Genomic DNA, 25,501 nt, shown 5'->3' with positions numbered 1-25,501 from the left:
CAACACTTATAAATAAGAGAGAACCTTAACCAGAGTATGTAGCAAAAAAAAAAAGAAGAATATTATGCAATTTTTAAATATATGTATGAAATATATCAATATCGACTGGGAATACTTAACTACCTATTATAACAGTTAATATAAGAATAGACTTAATCACCTAAGTCACACACAATAACAGTTAATATAAAAAAATAAAACCAATTACTGTAATGAAATGTAATTATATTATTTTTTGTTAATTTATAATTGATACTCATTTGAATTTAAATAATCATTTTACATTATAAACATATAAATATAACATTTGACCAAGCACTCAGGGCTACTGAAGACAGCGCCACTCACGCAACGCTTAAAAGGCAGAAAAAAAAAAACTTATAGGGAGGTAGGTAGTCACAAAGTTTTAATATATGATGATAAACCTCAAATAACCGTATATCATCACTATCAATAGTCTAGAACTGTCCAACGCTGAAAGTTAGGGGAGTCTGACCAACGTATGGGTTTGCCTATACCAACAACGCTGGGCAGACGGGTTGGTGATCGCAGTAAATGGTACTAGGAGCACAGAGAAAGCTACTACCCGTTCTCTGTCATATTGCTAAATAAATAAATAAATAAAATATTCTCTTAATCGCCTCGTACAACACCCGAGGAAAGAGGTGTGGTGACAACTGTATTCTTATCCACTCGGCACATCGTAACCGTGTATGAAACGTAAAACTAGTTTTGTAGTCCTTGATTCATCGAGTCTCGTGGACTTTAACCCCGAATTACTTCGGCCGCGGTTAAATATAACTACTGTTTCTATGCAATCTATAACTAATGTTTCTGTTTGTAGATGTATATAAAGAACTTTTTTTGATACTAGCGGACCACCGCGACTTCTTCCGCGTATGAGTCTATCGTGAATCTAGAATATATCTAATGTTAACATCGTAATCATGCTAGCTATGCAGCTAGCTATTTACCTACCTACTATAATCTTACGTTGTATTTGGTAACATACATACAAACATCTGTCCTCACAAACTTTCATTTAAAATATCAGTAGGATACGCATGCATTCGGTCGTTGTCACACATGCCTTGCGACTGACAGTTATTTGTGAAGAATAATGTTCTTTAGCTCCGACAATATTTATCAGATCCTTATTTAAATAAGACCATACATGCTTGATAGTATACAGTTTCAAATTAAAAAAAGAATTGTTAAAATTGGTTTAAATTTAACGGAGCTATGAAATAAAATTGATAAAAATTTTCATCCCATTTCCCGTAGGAAACTAATTGTTTGTCGGGATCAAAAGTATATGTTGACTCGAAATATCAGGTGCAACTGTACCAATTTTTATTTAAATCCCTTCAGTAGTTTTCACGTGATGCCCGGACATACAGACAGACAGACAGATAAAAATAAAATAAAATTCTGTTTTGGACTCAGTATCGATTCTAAAGCATCTCCCGGTCAAAATTTTCAAAATATAATAAATGTACAGAAATCTTACAGTTACAGTTTTATTATAAGTATAGAAGATATAGATAACACGTAGCTTATAATTTTAATACAAACTGAACTGTAGAAAAGTCCTATACAACTAGTAACACCAAATAATATTGAAAGATGCATAAGTATATCCAATAAGGAACCAACCTGTTAAAATATTAAATCCAAAGAGCATATTTATTTATCCATACAAACGAATTCAGAACATTCTAAATGTTTATTTTTGACAACCCTATTGAAGATGAAAGACCGACACGCGCGAAGTACCTATGTTACGCGACGCGTACCTAATAAAGTGACTGGAGTCAAATGAGTTTAATTTTTCACGTGATGTTAGTTCTGTATCTGTATTCTTTCATCAAATACTATGGCAGTGGTTTACTAAATGAGAAGGGCTTAGGCCATAGTCCACCACGCTGGTCCAGTGCGGATTGGCGGACTCCACACACCTTTAAGAACATTATGTAGAACTCTCAGGCATCCAAGTTTCGGTGTTTTCCTTTAACATTGAAGCAAGTGATATATATTTTTTTTATTCCACTTCAATATAGCCCTTGACTGCATTCTCAACCGGTGGTACCGTGGTAGGTATAAGATGGTAGCTGGCTAACCTGTTAGGGAGTATGGTATTCATTCCCCTAATAGGCTTCTACACGATATAGCACCGGAACACTAAATCGCTTAGCGGCACGTCTCTGTCGGCAGAGTTGTAACTAGCCTCCCACCAAACCAGACCAGGGAAAAATTAAGAAATTATTAATTCCCAAATTGCCCGTGCCGGAAGTCGAACCCGGGAACTCCTGGTTAAATTCACAGCGAGGGAGTTCTTGGATAATAAAATTTAATTTATTTAGGTACTAATTTAATTTATATGATATTTTTTAATTGACATTCCATGATTATAAATTTATTATTCCATACGATAAAATTAATGACATTTTTATTATATTCAGGCGACATATTTTGATTATTTTGATTTTGTTTATTTTGATGTTTTTTTTAGTTATTATATAAATGAATTGGTTTTTATTTAGATTTGCATGTCATATATTATGACTAAACATGTATACCTACAATGTTTTATGCAAATAAAAGAATTTGAATTTAAATTTGAATTTGATCACAATTGTACATAACTTAGAAAAGTTTGAGGCGCGTGCTGGGATTCGAACTTGGCCCACTGAAAGAGGAGCTGAAATCCTAACGTATAATAATAATTTTTAAAGCCCATCAACAGGCGATAGAGTGGCATGATGTATCTAAAATCTTAACCCCTTTTAACGGATTATACGTTATTTATTTATTTATTTATTCCCATCTTACATTTTTGTCATTACAGGAAAAGTTATCCTAATACGACAATGCAGCATGTTATTTAAATTTTAATAATGTATATAACTATAGTGTATATGATAAAATCCAAATCGCTATATTTGTGAGTTCACTCAGAGTGCAAAAAAAAAAATCCGTCTTCTCGGCTATCACATTGAGGGTACGGAGTGCGCGCGTCAGTGGCGCCTCCTTCAGTAGCTTGGTGCGCCCGTTCGGCACCGCCAGCAGCGATGGCCGGTGCCTCCGCCAAACATACCGGTCCGGCGCACGCAGGCTTACCAGGCGTAACACATCAGCATTACATATTTGTCCCCTCAGTACACTAAAAACATACGTTACGAGTGTAAGCTCTCTCCTTACCCTAAGCTCATTGTATCCTACCATGCCTAGAACAAATAATGTTGGGTACATCAATGGGTAGTAGGGTTATGTTAGCAATACTTGTTGTTCAGCCTCTAGGTTTATTAATAGTGATTCAAGTATTCAATGCCGCAAGTTCAATGGCCTATAATTAAATAAATGAAAAATAAAATAAATTATTTTAAATAGAATTATTTAACAGCACTTTTAAAAAGTCTTTCTGTTTGTGTTAATCATTTAAACACCAGTTGGCACGCCACTGTTTGCATGCCCTGCGAAGTGTTGCTGCGTTTACATGCGACGGTTATCCAATAACCAGGGTGGGCCATCAATTATTACTTAAAAAAAAATATATACAGCTTTACATTTAAGTCTCGCCTTGAAGGTTCGAATACGAATTAAGAATGGCCGGAAACATAGCCTTCTAAAGGGCGTTCTTTGCCTTTTACCGGCATGCATTTACCAGTTTCAGTAGATAATTACTGCGTTCAATTAAATTCCTCTCAAGTATAGTTATATGGTTTTATGACAGGTGCTCCGAATGCAGCTCAATGCACTTTGAATGTCAATATTATCCATAGTCTGTGGCGTGCATAGAGGGTATGCACAGGGTATGCTTGTATGGTACAGAAAATTAAAATAATTTTTTAATATAGTTTAGTTACATTAACTAAATTCAAAAATTCAAAGAAACTCAGCAGTTGCACTTTTCCAACATTAACAATTTACATTTTACATTTCAAAATTCATTTTTCTATCTTGTGAGAGATGAAAGCGGAGCCGGATGCTTTGAAGCAACCTTGTCATTAAGAAATTCATCAATTGTATAATAACCTCGCTGTAATAAATGTGTTTTAACACATTCTTTAAACTTATGCATTGGTAGGTCCAAAATTACCTTAGGAATCATATTATAAAAGTGTATACTCAATCCCACAAATGACTTCTGCACCTTTCGCAGACGATATGCAGATGTCACTAATTTATGACCATTTCTTGTAAGTCGACTGTTTATATCCACTTTTTGTTTATAAAGACTAATATGTTGTCTTACAAATACTATATTGTTATAAATATATTGTAAGGCTACCGTAAGGATACTTATTTCTTTAAACTTTTCACGGAGGGATTCACGTGATTTATGTTTATATATTGACCGTACAGCTCTTTTCTGCAATATGAATATAGTTTCAATATCAGCAGCTTTGCCCCATAATAAGATCCCGTAAGACATCACACTATGAAAGTACGCAAAGTAAACAAGTCTTGCTGACTAGAGTATGTAGGTACCATTTTGTTCGATAACTTTTTGCCATCTTGTAGGTAGGGACATAATCCCATTGCTATAGAAATTTTGGGGCTTCTGATCAAAAAACCGCGACAACTGGTTTTTGCAGTTCTCTGGTGATGTTAACCTGTCACTGCCTAAAGAATTCTGAAGAGACCGAAACAGGTGGATATCTGAAGGTGCAAGGTCAGGATTATACGGCGGATGCTTTAACACCTCCCAGCCAAGCTCTTTTAATTTTTGTTGACTGGCTAAAGATGTGTGAGGAGGTCTAGCGTTATCATGATGAAAAACTATACCCCTCCTGTTGATTAATTCCGGCCGCTTTCTCTCAACTTCTTGCTTTAATCTCATCAGTTGTTCGCAGTAGAGTTCAGAATTTATGGTCCTGCCTGGTGGTAACAGCTCATAATGAATAATGCCCTTCCAATCCCACCACACACACAGCATGACCTTGTTGCGAGTTAACCCGGGTTTTGCCACGACCTTTTTTGGACGTTCTTGTCGTACATGATCCACTTCTCATCACCAGTTATTAGATTCTTCAAAAATGGTTCGGTTTCATTACGTCGTAATAAAGAATCGCAAATGAGGACACGGTTCATTAGGTTTGTTTCAGTGAGCTCCTGAGGTACCAAAATATCCAGCTTTCTTGTGTACCCAGTTTTTTTCAAATGCGCCAAAACTGTTTTGTGGTAAATTCCCAGTTCTTCAGTTACGTTGTAACTACTGATATGCCAATCTTGCTCCACTTTTTCAAAAATGCCATCTATTTTATCTGTAATAGGGCGACCAGAGCGAGTTGCATCTTTGACATAAAAATTTCCGGATTGAAAACGCTTAAACCAAATTTGTGCTACTCCCACAGACGCTGCCCTAGGTCTATTAACATCGCAATTTTTTTTCAAAAAATTAATTTCTTCATTAGATTCACTCATCTTCACGGTACGAAAAACAAATAAAAATCACACATTTTCCTAATTTGAATTTGGAATTATCTTCTTAAAAATTTAAACTTTTAATGATACCAAAACCAGCCAGATACAAATAGTACATACATACTATAATGCGAAAAGACTTTTTCCCCAACCTATTATATCAATTATTTATATTTAAATTGAATGTTGCACTATTCCGTTTTCCGTACCAAACATGCTTCATCATCTAAAGTTTGTCTAGAGGAGATCGCTTCAAGCGATAAGGCCGCCTTTGCGCATATCTATTTATTTACCTTTTGTTTTTTTTTCTGTATGTGCAATAAAGACTTTCTTTCTCTCTGCACCTAGGAATCTTCTTTGATTACTTATTAAGTTATTGCTCTGTTCGTTGTTAGTGAAAACGGGCATAAGTATTTAAGAAAGTTTCTCCTACGTCAATCTACTCTTCTGTCATGATTGTACAAGTTTCGTTCATTAAAATTGTTGTTAAAAAGAGACATTTCTTATACATAAGCTGACATACTGTTGCCAATCCTATACTAAATTGATGTCTTAAACCAGCTATATTTTGCCCTTATTACACTGTATCCGGTGGAAAAAGAGCATTTTTTGGGGCATATCAATTCTCAACACAATAAAGTTTGCAGATTTATGTCCAGCCAAATTAGCGTCTTATAAAAGTCAGCTTGAGAAAGCCATTGCTTTAACTCACGTGCTGGTAAGAGAGAGGTTGTTAACGAGCTAATTCTGGTTGGATTGACTGCAATTTCACTTGGTGGTAAGTGATGATGCAGTCTATGATGATAGTGGGCTAGCCATTAATAGGTATAGCTGTTATATTAAACTCGTATCCCTTATCGATTTCTATGCGACATCGTACAACAACGCTAAAATCGCTTGGAGGCATGTCTTTCAAAATTCTAGACGAACAAAATTTATTTGATGGCCGATGCCGGCGCAATCAGCGGCGACCCTAGTTTCTGAGTTCAAGGCTCGTGGGTTCGATTCCCACAGCCGAAAAATGTTTGTGTGGTGAACATGAATGTTTTTCAGTGTCCGTGTTTATAAGTATTTATGTATATCGGTTGCCTGAGATCGCTATGTAGCAATAAGGCCGCCTAATTGTATACGCGTAAAGAAGTTTTTTTTTTTCTATCATTTTTCCTGTATTTTTATGTGGTGTACACTAAAAGTGTATTCATATATTATTCATAAAAATATTCATCTGACAGACAGAAGCTACATTTACTTTGGGGCTAAAAGTCGATGTTGCAGTTTATTTATTTAAAAAAACAAAAAACATTTATTTCAAGTAGGCCTACTTTATAAGCACTTTTGTCAAGTACAACGTCAAGTATGTCTGTTTGTAGTGACTCTTCCACCGATAGCACTTTGACAAGACAAAAAGATGGTAAGTTTGTACTAGGCTATCATAACCTTTCAAGTGCGTAAGCGGAGCCAAACAATTAAACAATGGAAGAATGTCTGTGGCAATATAAAAAAAAACCCAGCAAGTTCACTCTTGAGTTGCCGAAACGATTTGCGTCATCAGACTCAACATAACGAGCAAGACAGGCCGTCGAGACACTCGCCTTTGCCTTAAAGACTGTCCATTGAAAAAAAAAAGAAAAAGAATCAGCTTGGAACGGAACGTAGCTTACACAGTACGCTACGAACCGTGCGTCGATTCGCACGTAATTAATCGAACGCGATAAAAAATCGCGTGCAAATTAGAAAGTTTATTTCTTTAATTCGATTTTATTAACGAATTTTTTTTTTATAAATCCGCGCACGCGTGTGTGTTTTAGTGTTTTTATCTGTGTGTTTTTGTGTTGTGTGTGTGCTGGGGAGGCAAAGAGATAATGCTAATAACGTAAGTTGGTCTAGGCTCTAGACGTGATTGGATTTGTAATTATTTAACTAAGTTTTTTATCTGTTGCATGCTGTCTTAGAGCGCAGTAAGATGAATGATCTATAGATCGTTTTAATTGGAAGACGACGTAATATTATCGTTAATTATCAGAAACTCATCATTGTTAGGTATATTATTTAAAATTTTAAGACCATTTATTTACAGTACGTACATAGAAACATTTTTTAGTCCTTAGGAAATTTAATACTCTACAGCTGGACAAAGGCCTCTTTTTCATAAAATTGAATTATTTGTAGCTTTGACCCACCACTCTGTAATTGCGACTAACAATACAGGCTCAACAGTTTTCTCCCCCGAGATATGTTGAGATTTCAACACGATCTTTTCATTTCCCGAAAATAGCGTCATAAAATTATACATTTGGCATTGGATTTGGAAAACTCGTACTTTCGGTTTCCTGTATTGCGTGAAAACAATTTCATGGTTCTTATGTATATATAAATAAAAGAAAGGAGTTTTGACGTTTCGAAGTTTTTAAACGCAGTGCCAAAATTCACAAAAAGGAATTGAGCGGGGCCTATTAAAAGCTGCAAAAGCGGGCAAAGATGTCTAAGGGCATATCTCGTAGCAATAGCTACACGGTGCTTGTGCACGATGCGTGGTGCTTGTAAATGGTGCATGAAGATGGTGGTCAATTATACTTTATAAGTAAGGCTCACAATTGCGTTTACTTTCTTTTGTGATTTGATGTTACATATTTTTTCTGTAAAAGTCATGTTTTCACAGTTCTTTCTTAATTTAAAGAAGACATTTTTATAGGCGTCATTCCGGATCCAATGAGCTATCGCACATAATTTTAAGAGCAGTATCTCTGTTTTAAAGGAAATTGCATACAATTCTACAATAAACTACCCATTGACATCTTGGAGATGTCTCTTAAAAAGTTCAAAGTTTGTATTAAACGTAAGCTTATAGTATCAAAATTAAGCTTAATTTGCTATACTCCGCGAAAAGCTGTGACAATATGTAAGCTTATAGAAAAAGCCTATTATAGTATAAAGGACTGCGTAATTGATAAAAAAGCTTGGGTGTGAATTATTGCGCTAACCAGGTTGCTCTTCTAATAATTTTAAATGACACTGAGATGGTGATAACAAAAAAAAAACACCCGGCTAAGTTTGTTGTGGCCTTCTACCAGGAACCAGGACACGTTTGGAACCCTCGTAGCTTTAGTTTTTAGTTTACGAATATGGTTATCGCCATCATCTCACTACCGTGTAATTCTCATGTACGCATCAAAAGTGCCACCTATGGGCCTACTTGAATAAAGATATTTTTGAGTTTGAGATTTTTAGTTTGTACCATTTTAAACTTGTCCACTAGATTAGGGAGTGATGATGCAGTATAAGGCGGGGTAACCTTTTATGGCGGGGTATGGCAGTTATATTGAACCCATTGAAGAATGAAATAGAAAATATTTATAACTTAGAAAAACTCAGTAAGGTATAGGTTACACTTCAGCTTCGCGACTCGCTGAGCTATGTCGGTAACTCTAGTTAACTCTATTAAACAGATAATAATTTTAAATTTCAAATTTTAAAAGCACTTATATTAATAACCTGTTGAAGTCAGCTCATTTTTAAATACTATTTCCTGCTGTCTTGTACAGGAAATTGTGTAAAGGATCGTATTTTAGCGGATACAGATTCGAGGCAGTGCACAATAGTTCTTAAGAGCGATAGTTGCGTGGCAAGACCGTAATGTTCTCGAGGAAATCACTAGAAACTAATGACTAACTATTTTTATCCACTGGCAATTGTGAGAAACTGTTCTATCAACTCCGTGATTGATGACGTACGTTTACATGATATCCAAGCATCATTATGCTCAGACTATTTCTAAATTTCTTCGTTAAAAATTCTTCTAGAAATTCATATTTCAAATTAACCCTAATTGATTATAATATTTGCCACTAGCTGGCGTATAGGTCAAGATATAGGGCAATAATATGACATATACTTACGACCAATCAAAATTATTATTTTTAAATAGCGGAAACTACACAGATGTCTGACGAAAGCGTTACTTCCGTCAGAAAAAAGATCTGAGTTACTCCCTAGTCGCGCCTAAAGAAGTTTTACTTCAAAAATTCAAAATTCAAATTGAAAAAAAATTCAAAATTAAAAATTCAAATGGAAAAATTCTTTATTCATGCAGACCTATCACAGGCATCTTTGAAGCGTTTACACATAATTTGCTTGAATTTTTCTGTGCGAGAGCTTTTGAATTAGGTTAACAATATTCATAAAATTAATTATGTTTTAGTTGTTACATAGGGATATAGTAAGGGTAGGCAGTGCGTTTGTGCCTGTATGAAGTGCCTTTGCTGGGAACACATCTCCTCTCTCATAGGACAAAGGGATTGAGTACCTAGATGCTCTCTAGATACTGTAGGCATTGGATCTACCATTGTTTTTCGCCTGGTGGAAAGCTTCGTAGCTGGTTACCAAATACCACCATACCAACAAAGACGTGCCGCCAACCAATTATGGCGTTTCTGTACGATGACCAGTCGCGTGCACTTCATGCATGCACAAAAGCTCTGCATACCCTAAGATTTTTGTATAACTCATAAATGCGAAGGATTTTTCCGTTTTATGGCATCTTCCTTCTATATGCATAACCTGGTCAGAAACCCTGTGCACGCCACTGACGATGCCGCGTAGGAACCGTTTCCGGTTATGGGTTTAACATAACTGCAATAAGCCTGTTAAACCGCTATCATCTTAGGCATGCATCATCATTTCTGACCCCCAAGACACGGGATATCCTAGTTTGGGGTTCAGGGTAATTTTAGAAAAAACATTGTACTTTAAAGCAAATAAAAACTATTATTATTTTTATTACTATTATTATCGGCCGACGGCCGATTGGCGCAGTGGGCAGCGACCCTGCTTTCTGAGTCCAAGGCCGTGGGTTCGATTCCCACAACTGGACAATATTTGTGTTATGAACATGAATGTTTTTCAGTGTCTGGGTAAAATCTATAAATTATAATTATTTATGTATATTATTCATAAAAATTATTCTTCGTTATCTTAGTACCCATAACACAAGCTACGCTTACTTTGGAACTTGATGGCGATGTGTGTATTGTCGTAGTATATTTATTTATTTATAGTTATTAACCTACTCAAGGGCTAACTAGTAGTGAAATTTAAAAATTTAAAGAAAGAAGAAAGGCGAAAAAATTTTCTTTCGCCTTTCTACGGTTGTAGAAAAAACGACACCAGCAAAGAAATAAGGTATTTAATATATTGGAAGTTTTATTATACTATCTAGTCAAATAAAGTTTATTTAAATAAACTTTATTTGACTTTATTTTACTATTGACGTAGGACGGTGTACATAATTAAAGAAATTGACATAATAAACAAATGTATTAACATAATATTTAAATTTGGAATACTAATAGACTCATTATAGGACGACCAAGTTTTCCTCTAAATTAAAATTTGAGATTTTGAATCAATTAAATCACCTGAATGAGCCAACTTACAGCTAACTATAGGGTGTCGGTTTTTGAGACGTTGTGCGCGCACATCGTAAAAATTACCCCTAATATTTTTTCCCTAACGCACCAAAAGAAGTATAACTAAAAACAAACGTAATTTTTGTCCCGGCAAGGTTTGTTTGCCGAAATAAACCAAAACATTTTTAATGTGAGCGTAACAATTTTAGCACCTTGTCGTGTTAGCACATCGACGCAATCTGCTAGAACTTTGAATAAATTTGCTATAACAAGTTTCATATGACATGGTTCCGTTATATAAATACATTTCAATGCTGGTACGCATTAAGGCGTAACAATAAACCCGCGGCGGTGTTTGCAATTAGATTTCTTTGTCCTAGCGTATCCCCGATTAGTTAACCAGTTTTAATATTTCATAGAAGCTGCTAAGTCTGCTGATTATAACTCTGACTCTTGACGGCCGATTGGCGCAGTGGCCAGCGACCCTGCTCGCTAAGTCCAACGCTTTGGATTCGATTCCCGCAACTGAGTGAAAATTTTTGAGTGATGAACGTTAGTGTTTTTTCAGTATCTGGGTGTTTTTAACATTTATAGATATATTCATCAGTGTCATCTTAGTACCCATGAGTATTATACCCTTGAGTAACATTTAATTGCTCAATTTAAAAAATCACCGCTGTTTAACATCAGTGGAAAAATGAGACAGTACACTAGTATTTCTAGCATGCAAAAATTTGTTCAGTGCCTCGCCAAAAACTGCCAGAAGCCACTTGACATATCCATTTTCGCGAAAACGAGAAATACGAGGTCGAAAAATATTAATACCGACCTTGGCTACACACAAAAACTCGGGGTTCAAGGGTTAAAATACAAACAACCTTAACGTGTAATTATGATGCCCAAAAACCACTATGACTCGCATAAATTATGCTTGAGCACTGCAATTTTGGAACATTTGCGAAATTGTCGTTTCTCATTAAGTTGAATGCCTTGGTTGGGATTGTCATTTACTATCTGACTATCTATAAATTATCTTCTTATACAAGGTGCGCCCCGTGGTGTTACCCGCGGTGAATAAGTCGTACGATCTGTGAAGGAAAGACGATATTTGGTGTGTATATTGATTTTTCCTGTAAACCACCGTCGAGAAATTCATGTTATTCCATGATCGACAAACAAACAAACACTTTCGCATTTATAATATTAGTATGGATTGTCTTTTTAAATTATTTTCATCATCTCTGCTTGCCAGTATCCCAGAATTCCAAGGTGATGTGGTCGGTCCAATAGATCGTCTTGAAGATATAAGAAATATGTCAAATGTAAGGAACAAATCGCCTTCATCTCACTACTGTGTACATATTTTGTATGCGATGAATGCATAAAAGTGCCATCTATGTGCCTATTTGAATAAAGAAATATTTGACTTTGACATTTTAACTAGCATACTGACATAAGATGTTGTCAATTTTTTAAATGGCTCTTTTAAGACTTTTCACTGGAAATATTGTCAAAAAGACAGCACTGCTTTTACGGAAACATTAATTGTTAAAGTTATATTTCTTTTGGCGCGTTAGGGCAAAATGATGAGAGTAAATTTTTACGATACGCGTGCGCACCGTCACAACGAACCGACACCTTGAAGTAAGCTATAAGGTTTGACAGTGTACACTTTCAATTGTCAAAGTCTGCGGGCTCATTCCGCTGATTTAATTGTACAAAAATCTAAAATTTTAATGTTGAGTGAGATTTAGTTGTTTGATAATAAGATAACTAGATAATGCGTGATAATAAAACTTTCAATGTATTCAATACCTTTTTATTTTAGCAATATTACCATTGTTAGTGTCGTTTTTTCTACAAATGTGGAATAAATTTATGAAAAGATTTGTATCTTGTTACGCCAAAGAAGTATAACTTCTAACGCGAGTACATAAGTTCGCACACCTTTTTTTAAAATCCAAATATCAACTTCAGTGTACAAAAATTTTAGCTTTTTAGATCCAAGGGTTTTTTGGGTGTCAATGAGTCACTGTGTGAAGACATTTTTGTAAATATATAGATTACTCATGACAGGTTTTCGAACAAGATCTATTGACATTTATTCATGGAAATTTTGTCTATGGTTAAATCACCAGATAAACATTCAATATTTGCTTGAAGCTTAGTTTACTCTGGTAAATAAGTTACTGTGGTTTTGGCTCAGTGTAAACATATGATTATCTTGTTCTCAGAACTAATAACTGATACAATATCAATAATCAATTAATAATGACTCACATTGCGAAGTATGGTTGAACCCTGGTGCAGTGGTGAGGGCTAGGTCTTCTAAGCGGAGGTCCCAGTTTCGATCTCCAATTTTGACTGCTGTATACTGTGAAGTTCTGTCCCCAATGTAATTAATACACACCAAATTAAGGAAAAAGTAAACTGATAATTATTAAATTCGCATTTGACGCAGCTATGGTGTAAAATCGTCAAAAACTTCCATCCCTGTCAAGAAAACTGTTCTAATTTTCAGAATAACAAGAAAATTCTATGTGGTGTCTCGTAATGTAATGTCAAAGTATGCTTTATTAACATGCCTTATACATTTAATACTTTCAGCGTGATGCGCGACCAAGATACAGACCGACAGACAAACAAAAATGAAAAAATTAATTAAGTTGGATTCAGTTTATATTATACGGCGTACCTACTATAAAAAATTAGAATGGGACCTTTATCAGCTTTATTATTAGTACTAGCTGGTGGCTGCGACTTCGTCCGCGCTTATTTTGATTTTTCAATAATATTTTGAGATGCTAAATCATAACGAAATAAAGAATAACCGAGAGACCTACTGCAAAAGTTGAAGTTTGGTTAAAATTTATGGCCGATTGGCGCAATGGGCAGAAAACCTGCTTTTTGAGACCGTGGCTGTAGGTTCGATTCCCACAACTGGAAAATGTTTGTGTGATGATGAATATTCATCAGCTATCTTAGTACCTATAACACAAGCTACGCTTACTTTGGGGCTAGATGGCGATGTTTGTATTGTCGTAGCATATTTATTTATTTTATAAACAGTATGACACGAGGTTTTTACTTATGATATTTAGAGATTGAGTAATATGAATACATGATGAGGATTTCTTAGAACTTCTGGTAAGTTTTCAGTAGTCTTATGTCTCGCAAAACTGCTTCGCATAGTTCGTGTGGTGAGCCAGCTACAGGAAACACCCACACAGTAATTTATGCGGTTAAGTTTAAATATTAGGAAGGTATACAATAATTAGAAGAGACCTTGCAATGTGTCGTTCTATATTTACATTAATATTTTATGTTTCTATGTAAGATTCCGCCCCGCGGCTTTCCCCGCGTTAATCTCGGTAAAAAAACCTGTTAAATATGTTATCTGGTATAGGTAATTGGGCAATTTTAGGTACTTCATTTATATGAGAGAGTAAAGAGAGGGTAAAACTATAGTATCCATCCCCCTCATGACGGATTTACACAATATGTTTATAAATTATAAATAGATTTCAAATTCTTATCGTTGTGGCCTGAACTACTGATGTCGGTATATCTTCTGCGAAAGTTGCAGAACTTCTTTGTGGGGTTGAGTATAGTTTAACAACATGATTCCTAAGGTAATTCTAGACCTATATGCTACTAAAGCTACTTTTTCATTAGGAAAGTCATCAATTGTATATTGATGAATTTCTTAAAGACAAGGTACCTTGGAAGCAGCCAGCTCCGCTCTCATCTCAAAGAGCAACTTCTGAGTTTCTTGCCGGCTCTTTCTGGTGGAATATGCTTTCCGAACCGGTGGTAAAGTCACGACAGACAGACATACTTGACTTTTCAAAAGTTCTTGTAAAGTGAAATAAAAGAATATTGAACTAGGTACTGTCTCTCGCTGCGGTGGTTTAGAAAACGTTTTAGAATTGTTTTTAGACATAGGTTTTTTTTGTTAATTAATAAAATTATGTACTAAAATTTAGAAGTTATCGCAAGTAAAAAAATTAAAATACAACACCATTATCAAAGCAATGTAAAAAATAAACTTGAATAGCAATAAAAAAAAGTCAAATAGAACAAGATAAAATTTAAGTGACACAAGAAGTGAAATAAACTGCAAAATTAACTTCAAAGTGCAAAGAGTAAGGACTACTAAATAGGTAAATATTTTTTAAATTCCTCTTTAAGTTAGCCCTTGACTGCAATCTCATCTGGTGATAAGTGATGATGCAGTCTAAGATGGTAGCGGGGTAACCTGTTAGGGAGTATGGTAGTCATACCCGTTATTGGTTTCTACGCGACATCGCACCGGAACACTAAATCGCTTAGCGGCACGTCTTTGTCGGTAACTAGCCGCGGCCAAAGCCTCCAGACCAGACCAGAGAAAATTCAGAAATTATAAATTCCCAAATTGCGCCTACGGGGAACCGAATTCGGGACCTCCTGCTTAAATTAATCGACAATATTTATATATGACAATCCGAAGGCGTTCATAAAAAACTGAGGCAAGCCGCGGACAGCTGTTAGTCTTAGAAGATTATAGCATCCACTCGTGAAGCACACACCGTACGGAACATTGACACAGTTATGTAAGAGAGAACGTACTCCGTGCTCTGGTTGGCCACGATCTACGAGCTCAGATAAAACTGAAAGTGCTCGTTACAATATTATATACCAGTGTGATGTTCTTGCACATTCTTTACTACAAACTGGCAACATATCAAGTAGGGTAAATATAGTTATCGTCGGCGAAGACGAGTTTCCCGATTTCTACCATCATCCGTATGTAGGTTTAAAACATGGTCACATGACTAACGGCCAAACTGTTTATTTTTATTTAGTGAAATAAGAAGAATCAATGGCTTTTTGTAGTGTAGTTACTCGCAGGCTTATGTTGGTATGAATGAAAACTTTAATCAGCGATATGGCAGTTTTATAAAATCCAATACCAACGGTTTTGACACATCGTACGGGAACGCGTAATCGCTTAGCGGCACGTCTTTGGCGATAAGGTGGTAAATAGAGGCCGAAACCTCCCACCTGTGTTGCTTATTGTAAAAACAAAGAAATAAAATAAGAAACGAATCAGAGGTGGCAACCCTACCTATAACGAGTACAAAATAACGAGTCATCGTCAGTTAAGAGCAACCGATTGACGTCATAAGTGCGCGCAAAAACACGTATTTTACACATTGTGGCTTTTTATTTTCAGCGTAACCTTTACGTTTGTTCATTTTTACCAATATATATTTTTCTAAATTAAAACTGTATTTTTTTGTTTAAATGGCCAAATAGCATTGCGGTTGCAGCATTTGGCCAGGTCGCCGACTATAAATAAATATACTACGACAATATACACATCGCCATCTAGCCCCAAAGTAAGCGTAGCTTGTGTATGGGTACTTAAATGACTGATGAATATTTTTATGAATAGGATCCATGAATACTTATAATATACATATAAACACTCAGACACTGAAAAACATTCATGTTCATCACACAAACATTTTCCAGTTGTGGGAATCGAACTCACGGCCGTGGAAGCAGAAAGCAGGGTCGCTGCCCACTGCGCCAACCGGCTGCCTACCAAGATAGTGATAAAAAATAACACTTAATAGTACTAGTTCCTTTTGAGAGTGGGCTTTTCGCCAAGCGGTCTTATTTCTGCCGCCAAGCGGCATTGTTATGTTTCGGTCTGACGGGCTTAGTTGCCGTTTATAGGCACAAGAGGGTTGACACCTACGCCTCAGATTGATGACACAGGGCGGCACGTTGCAGGATGTTTTCCTTGCATGCCCTGTGAAATGTTTCTCTATTGATAGACGATTTCCCACTGTTTCGATACCTATGAGGAGCACTTACGGAGATTTTATTTTCGAATTTCTTCTTGTCTGGTCTGGTAAAACTATCCTCTATTATATCCCTTGATAATTTACCTGTCCACGTGCAACTGGGAGTAAGAGAAGTTTACTCCATAGAATTAAGAACATTCAGCCATCATTACAATGTGTCCAAAAACAGTGAAAACGCCTTGGGCACGACGCACTGCACACTCACAAACTTTTTCTCATTTCCCCCATTTTATGGTAAACGTTTAGAGCATTGGAGTTAGAATAATTACTGTCAACTGCTAAATAGAATGAAGTGTCTAACCGCGTGTTCGAGAAACACAATTACAGTGAAGTGGTTTTCGATGCTTTAATAAATAGGTCGTATTATAAATTCACGTGTGTTCGTATAATACATGTGTGAGCCGTCACGGGACGCCCGGCAGATGTGAAACATCGAAATTGTTTTCTGTAAGTTATTGCATATATTGCATAATGAAAAGCATTTAAAGCATTACTAATTTGTTCCACAAATAAAAAAATAATACAACCAAATGGATAACCACTCCGTTTTGTAACTCTAAAACTCTAAAATAATGACTGTTTTATTACAAAATTAATATTCATTTTTATTGTTACATACGAAATACAAAAATTCAATCATATAGCGTGGCGAAGCGTCGCCACGGCCTGTGTCGCCATGCCAAAAATCAGGTTTACCCTCGCCTATAGATGAATCACATCAAAAAAATAATCAAAATTTGTTTATTTCCAGTAGGCCTACTTTATAAGCACTTTTAAAACTCTGTTTGTAGTGACTCTACCATCCTCATCCATCTTAATTCTAGGGTTTACCCCCGTTTATACACGTTGCACGGAGAGATGATAAAACATGCGGGTGGGTCATTGGTTGGTCCGATAATTATTACTATCAAAATATGTGTCTATCTATGTGATCTGGCAGTGTATGTAAACAACGGATAAGTAACTAGCTGTTTATGAGGAAGTGTCAACTTGGCGCCCGCACGCACGTTTGAGCTACGAGGTTATGCCGTAACTCAATACCTATATATTATTATTACCTAGTTTAAATCTTAATATCTTCGTGGTATCTTTGTGGGGATGGGTATATGCTTTTATAACATGAACGCTAAATTGCTTAGCGGCATGTCTTTGTCGGACTTTGAGAAGATGTTATATATAAGTTATGTACTACACGATTAAAGTACTTATAAAAATAGAAACTTATTACCGACAAAAAACGGGAAAAATAAGAGTTACCTTCGTTACCGTAATTAAAGCAGACAAAGTCGTGGGCATTAGCTAGTAATTAGTAAAGCCAGTTTTTTGTACAAGTAAAGTTCAAGCCAAAGCTTAGCCGATTTCAATGAAATCTCCATTGGCATGTAGTCGTTAAGGTTCACGTATGTTTTCGCTTGCTTGGGCACTCTCATTCATTAACTTAGGCTGTGTATAAAACATGCTATAATGAATGCCTTACCTCAGACTTAAGCAAAACTGAGCAAAGTCAAAACGCGGTCTATAGAACTCAGTATGAGTGTATAGCATAATGACTATGAAATATAATTGTACCAAAACATTCGATGTTGTTTTTCAATAGGAAAGACATCAACGCGTGTACAGCACACAGTTTTTTTTCGAATAGTACTCTCCACAAATATAAATAATCATCGATAGCTATTATTTGGAATATTGTTTTGATACACCATGACATATATATATATTTCTGTAAATTGCCATAATAATTTCTGTAAACACGGGTTACATTATTTATTTTACTATATATTACATATGTTTAATAATAAATTGATCTTTATGTTTTTGAGAACAGCGCGTTCAAACATACAAATTAAATTAGCAGATTTATAGTAATACAGAAGAATAAGTATACCATTACTTCTATACTATGCATATTGGATAGCAGCAAGCCTTAGGTACTTTTGAATTTTGTAGAAGTTCACGATATATAATTTGCTAAAAATATATAGGTACAGAGATATTGTTATAAGATACATAATAGAAATATTTACTATATTTATATAAATATCATATAACTAATTTAATAAATACAGATAAACACAGAAAAATATGCTTAGGTATATAATAATTACCAAGCTTTTTTTTTCTATAATTTATTGACTTTCATAAGTTTTTTAAATTTTTAACAATGCTCGAAAAAAAACACAATTAAAAATATTAAATATTAGAAAACACATCCACCCTCACGCACATCCTAGCGGGGCTTTTGAATGCCCAAGCAACCGGCGGTGTATCCGACCCTTGATCCAACAACCAAGCGAAAGCTTTTTACCAAGCTTTATTATTATTTATTAAATTATTTATGATAGGTAGGCAACCTACGGTATACGGGTCTCCTCTCACATAAGGTGTTAAGACCGTAATCCACTACGCTGGCCAAGTGCGAATTGGTAGACTAGTGCTGGCCCTTCCCATCTTCATTCTACCTACCTGCCTAATATTTGTAATTTTATTCTTATTAAACTTTTATTATGTTTTAGTGTACAATAAAGTGCATTAAATATACAAGTATATATATCGCCTGTCGTGAGGAATCGCAAATTTCTTTCACTAATAACCACAACGTCATAATAACGTAAAATTCAATCGCGTTACATAAAGATCACCGACCCCAGCGTCCGGGTATCTCGCAAGAAGGTCCTATTCGTTCACTAATGACATCACATGCGCGTTTTGTACCGGGGAAAACCCGGTGAAAGTAAAAAATGCATCAAGTTTGTAGAGAATGACCTGGCGCAGTGTTCAGCGCTTTGGTCTTTTGAGTGAGGGGTCCGGATGTCGAACACCGCCGGGGGGTTATAATTTCTGTATTTTATTTGAATTGGTCTGGTGGAACGCTTCGGTTGTGGCTGGTTACCCTTAAGGTCTACTGAGTTATTGCAATCATGTCAAATGCCAGTAACTTTTTTTCTTAGATTTAACTTTATAATGTATACTCAAATAGGGAATCAAAATGGCTATTCAGGAGTATGAAGTATATTTAACCTCGGGATTCATCTAAATAACTCTTTTTTCCACTCCGTAAACTTACAGCATAATGTGTCGATAAATAAAGTTCTTTATTGGCAACGCGAGCTTATTGGTAACCATTAGTTCATAAAGTTAAATACAGGTAGCGATACCGATTTACTTTTTTTTAATTCACTACTAGTTAGCCCTTCTGTAAGCCGACTGCAATCTCACCTGGATGATGCAGTCTAAGATGGTAGAGGGCTAACCTGTTAGGGAGTATTGTAGTCATACCGATAATCGGTTTCGACGCGACATCGCACCGGAACACTAAATCGCTAAGCGGCACGTCTTTGTCTGTAGGGTGGTAACCAGCCACGGCTAAAGCCTCCTAGACTAGACCAGAGAAATTCAGAAATAATACATTCCCGAATTGCCCCTGCTGGGAATCGAACTCCTCCTAATTCACAGCGCTCACCGTTGCGCCAGGGAGGTCGTCTAGTTAGTGTGTTAGTTATAACAAAAGGTGGAAAAGTGAGCTATTGTTCATTTTTCCCATACCTGATGACCTATCGGGCAACAATGGCTATTAGGCGGGATATAAACACTGTTAGTTAGGTTTAGTGGTAGACGTACTTATGATAAGTAATTCATCATACAAACCCATTAACGACCCACTACAGGACGTGGGTCTCCTCCAACAATAAGAAGGGGTTAGGCCGTAGTCCGCCACGCTAGCACTGGGCCATTGATTGCGGATTATTGGATTTCACACACCTTTGAGAACATTATGGATAGCTCTCAGGTATGCAGGTTTCCTGACGATGTTTTCCTTCACCGTTGAAGCAAGTTTTAAGTAATTAAAATATCATTTAATTACTTAAAACTTAGAAAATTTAGAGGTGCGTGCTGGGATTCAAACTCGGCCCTCGGATAAAATAGTCTTCATAAAGAATCAATCAACTTACTAGTAACTGACATAAATTGGTGACATCTGCGTATGCGATTAAAAAAACAGAAAACCTTTGTAGGGCTGAGTATGCTTTTATAACATTAAACTGAACGTAATACTAGATTTACCGCCCTATGTTTATAGAATATCGAGGTTGTCGAGTTGCTTGGAATCAATCCGCTCTGCTTTCATTTCACACAAGATAGAAAAATGATTGTTAAATGGTAAAAAATGATGTTGGAAAAGAGCAACTGAGTACCTTGCCAGCTTCTTCTTAGTAGAATCTGTGTCCGAACCGCTGGTAGAGTCACTACAAACAGACATACATACATACATACATGATTTTTTAAAAGAGCTTATATTAGGCGTCGATGTAATAAATGAATTCTGTTTTTTTCTCACGCACTAAATAAATAAATATACTACAAAAATACACACATCGCCATCTATCCCCAAAAGTAAGCGTAACTTGTGTAACGGGTACTAAGATAACTGTTGAATATTTTTATGAATAACTAGCTATTGCTCGCGATTTCGTCTGCGTTTGATTTTGTTTCTTGATGTGGCATTGACATTCAATTGGCATTCAAGTATTCAGTATAGCTAAGCCTTAAATGGGTTTGCTGCTGTCCGCTGAGGAGTGCTGTCCTCTATCTCCAACCACAGTCATCAGATCTGCACAAGGTTTTGGCAAAATTAAACACATATTATAACCTCTATAGTACAAAAAAATAAATTTAAATCTGTTATAATTTGTCGGAGTTATAGTGTAAAATCGTCAAACACTTTCATCCTCTCTCCCAAAGGAAACGAGCTTAATGTCGGAATAAAAAGTATCCTTTATTACTTCTAACACTTCCAAGAATATGTGTACAAAGTTTCATGAGGATCGGTTAAGTAGTTTATGCGTGAAAGCGTAACAAACAAACTTACATTCACATTTATAATATTATAGTTAGTAGTTAGGGATAGGGATAGGGATAGGGATAGGGATAGGGATAGGGATAGGGATAGGGATAGGGATAGGGACAGGGACAGGGATAGGGATTGGGATAGGGATAGGGATAGGGAAAGGGATAGGGATAGATGTAGGGGTATACATAAAATACTTATATACAAATAAAAAACCAGACGGTAAAAAAAAAATATTTTCATTACACAAACATGTTCCAGCTGTGGGAATCGACTCCAAAGCAATGGACTCAGAAAGCCGGGTCCACAACGATAATCGGCCGTAAAAAAATATTAATAGTTACACCCGCAAAGTCTTGGGCATATATCGTCATCGCCTTAAACAGTATTTTCCTAACTTCTGAGGAAAATCACATGTATCACACACAGCTATTAGCACGCCGCAAGCACGAGCATATATGCAAATATGTGCAAGCTGGACCTTGTGGGAGCGACCTCCTGCGTATAAGGCTCAAGGCTGCGCAGGTTTGGCCCATATTATTCCTATTAGCTCTAAACGGCGGCGCGGCCTTCCACTTTTGTAGCGCGCCTTATTTTATTGGGCTAGTTGGAATCAAAACAAATTTAATTTTTATGTAAACTAGCGGTTACTCGTGATTTCGTCCGCGTATAAGTCCACCTTAAAAGATAGACATATGCTGTTGCGGACCTTATTTAGAAATTTTTAATGGGAACTATGTCATACATACCTTTTGCGAAACCTTAAAATAAACTTTAAAAATTTCCAAAACCCGATTTTGAAACATTCTTCATCGGTGCTATGATCCTATTGGTTTTAGCGAGATTATATATAGCCTTCCTCACACACACCCTTCGGAAAATTTATGGAGAACTCTCAGGCATTAGACGGTGTTATGTTATTCACCGTTGAAGTGATTCTTAATTGCTTAACACGCTTATAAATTCGAAAATTAAGAGGCCACTTTCACACTTATGCTATTCGGACATTATTTCCGCACTTGCGCTAATTTTTATAAAGATATCATATATTGTCCTTTGCCCCGCGGAGAGAAATGTCATTTCATGCTAGAATTTGTAAAAACTGTAATAAACGCGGGCAACAGCTACGATAACATATTTAAACAATAAATAAATATATGTTAGAGTAAATTTATTTATAAGGTGGGTTAATAATTAAACTTTTGATATTCATGACATTGAGTATTTTGATATAAATTCGACTGCATTATCGTTGCACCTCAGTCCTACATGGACTCGAACAATGTAAAGATTCCTCCCGGTGTCTTAGTCGTTTATCATATACAACTCGACAATACACACATCGCCATCTAGACCCAAAGTAAGCGTAGTTTGTTTTATGGGTACTATGATGACTGATGAATATTTTTATGAATATCCTACTTCCTACTAATATTATAAAAGTGAAAGTGTTTATGTTTGTTACTCAATCACGCAAAAACGGCTGAACGGATTTGGATGAAATTTAGCATGCATGTATCATATGTATGGATGTATGACATGGAAAAGGACATGTACTTTCTATACCGATCTATAAAATAGTTGCCGTGGTAGGATGTAAAATTGGTAACGAGCGATGCTTTACACCCAATTCTGAAGTCCACGTAGACGCAGTCGCGGGCAGAAGGTAGTTATACATAAATACTTATAATATTCATATAAGTATTAAGTAATTTTGGACCTGGCATTTTGTAAATCGTAGTTACTATACGATTGATGTATTTCTTAACGACAAGGCTGCTTGTAAGCATTCTCAGCTCTCATCTCTCACAAGAAAGTGAATTTAAAAGATTACTTATTTCAATCAATCAACTATAAAATGATGTTGAAAAAGAGCAATATGCTGAGTTTCTTGCCGGCTCTTCTCGGTGGAATCTGCCTTTCGAACCGGTAGTAGAGTCACTACAAACAGACTGACTAGACTTTTCAAAAGTGCTTATTAACTGGGCCTACGGAAATAAATTAATTTTGAATTTGAAACACCCAGACACTGAAAAACATTCATGTTTATCACACAAACGTTTACCAGTTGTGGGAATCGAACCCACGTCCGTAGGCCCAGAAAGCAGGCGGCCAACTGCGCTAATCAGCCGTTAAATATTTAGCGTTTTAATTTAACGGCGCATTAATTAACGAACGTTCGTTAAGGCTCATCCATTGGGTAAGTACGGTTCACCTTTCTAACATCTTCCGATGCGAGGCCGGCGGTTTTCTCTAACCTTGGCGATTGCGTTGCGGCGTTCGTATTCAAGCGCTCATCGCTTGCAACACGTTACCCTGCCCTACCCTGGCCTGCGCGATGTGTGCACATGCACTCTGTATATGCTACATGCATACGATGTATGTGGTGGCAGCGTAGTCGGTAAGGCCTTCTCTTTCGGGGGAACCGAGCTCGATGCCCGATTCGCAAACTGGCAATAGAACTTTTGTACTTCTATTGCCAGTTTGTTGACGACGACCCCCCTGGCGCAACGGTGAGCTCTGTGAATTCAAGTGGGAGGTCTCGGGCTTGACTCCCGCTCGGGCTTGAGCAGCTTAATTTTGGAATTTATAATTTCTGACGATTCTCTGATCTGGTTTGGTAGGCTTTACCCGTTAGTTACTTCTGTACCGACAAAGACGTGTGTTCCGGTGCGATATCGCGTAGAAACTGATCAGAGTTATGACTGCCATACTGCTTAATAGGTTAGCCCGCTACCATCTCAGACATCATCACTTACCACCTGGTGAGATTTTAGTCACGGGCTAACTTGTATTGAAATTAAAAATAAGGGTCCCCAGCCAAAATTCCGGAAGTCCAGGGCAACCTGGGCGGCCAGCTAGGCTTCTGGAACGAGCTTGGATCGCTGGCAGTAGCAAGCACATCGGGGTAGAGCTCCCGGGGTATTTAGTTTTTACCTCACTGCATGATTTTATGATGTATGTGTAATAGTAGGCATTCCCTTAAATGAACAATATGTTTTTTACCTTCTCAATTATTATAAATGAACGTTTAATTTTATCGAAATATACACAACTCATAAGAAGTTATGTTTTATACATGTTTTAAATCTGAAAATAAATAATAATAAATAAAAAATATACTACGACAATACACACATCGCCATCTAGCCCCAAAGTAAGCGTAGCTTGTTTTATGGTTACTAAGATGACTGATGAATATTTTTATGAATAATATACATAAATACTTATAATATACATATAAACACCCAGACACTGAAAAACACGTATGTTCATCACACAAACATTTTCCAGTTGTGGGAATCGAAACCACGACCTTGGACTCAGAAAGCAGGGTCGCTGCTTACTGCGCTAGTCGGCCGTCAAATATTCCCTATATTCTATTTTTAACATATGTGGGGTATGGGGTGTTTTTTTAAATCTATTTATTTAAGGGACCTTTATAGGTTACCTATAATATGTCAGATCAATGTGGGCCGTATATTCATATTGCAGAAAAGAGCTGTACGGTAAATATATAAACATAAATCACGTGAATCACTCCGTGAAAATTTAAAGAATTGGTATACTTACGGTAGCCTCACATTTCTAAGACAACACATTAGTCTATATAAACAAAAAGTGGATATAAACAGTCGAGTTACAAGAAATGGTCATAAATTAGTGACATCTGCTATCGTCTGCGAAAGGTGCAGAAGTCATTTGTGGGATTGAGTATACGCTTTTATAATATGATCACTAAGGTAATTTTGGACCTACCAATACATAAGTTTAAAGAATGTGTACACATTTATTATAGCGAGGTTACTATATCACTGATGAATTTCTTAATGACAAGGTTGCTTGAAAGCATCCGGCTCCGCTTTCATCTCACAAATATTTTTGTTTATTTGAATCCACTTTTATTCCGACTTTCGCAATTATAACGCTACATTACAAATCTGGCTATCCGCTTAGCGCTCGTA

The 25,501-nt window shown here is 36.3% G+C and overlaps 1 protein-coding gene across 2 annotated transcripts in view; it reads left to right on the top strand.

Annotated features, from left to right (window-relative positions):
- Window positions 1–25,501, top strand: part of LOC120634146 (ABC transporter G family member 23) — a 131,079-nt gene that overhangs the window by 34,626 nt on the left and 70,952 nt on the right. Inside the window, exon 1 of one of the 2 annotated variants that reach the window (XM_039904561.1) lies at window positions 7,045–7,300. The exons of the other annotated variant lie outside the window; for it this stretch is intronic. Coding sequence (XP_039760495.1) covers window positions 7,290–7,300 — 11 coding nt within the window. The 5' untranslated portion in view covers window positions 7,045–7,289. Of the gene's footprint in view, window positions 1–7,044; window positions 7,301–25,501 lie in introns of those variants that run through there. 2 annotated transcript variants of the gene reach the window in all.

Source organism: Pararge aegeria, chromosome 23 (genome assembly GCF_905163445.1).
Source record: "Pararge aegeria chromosome 23, ilParAegt1.1, whole genome shotgun sequence".
NCBI lineage: Eukaryota > Metazoa > Arthropoda > Insecta > Lepidoptera > Nymphalidae > Pararge > Pararge aegeria.
This window is presented reverse-complemented; position numbering and strand designations above follow the sequence as displayed.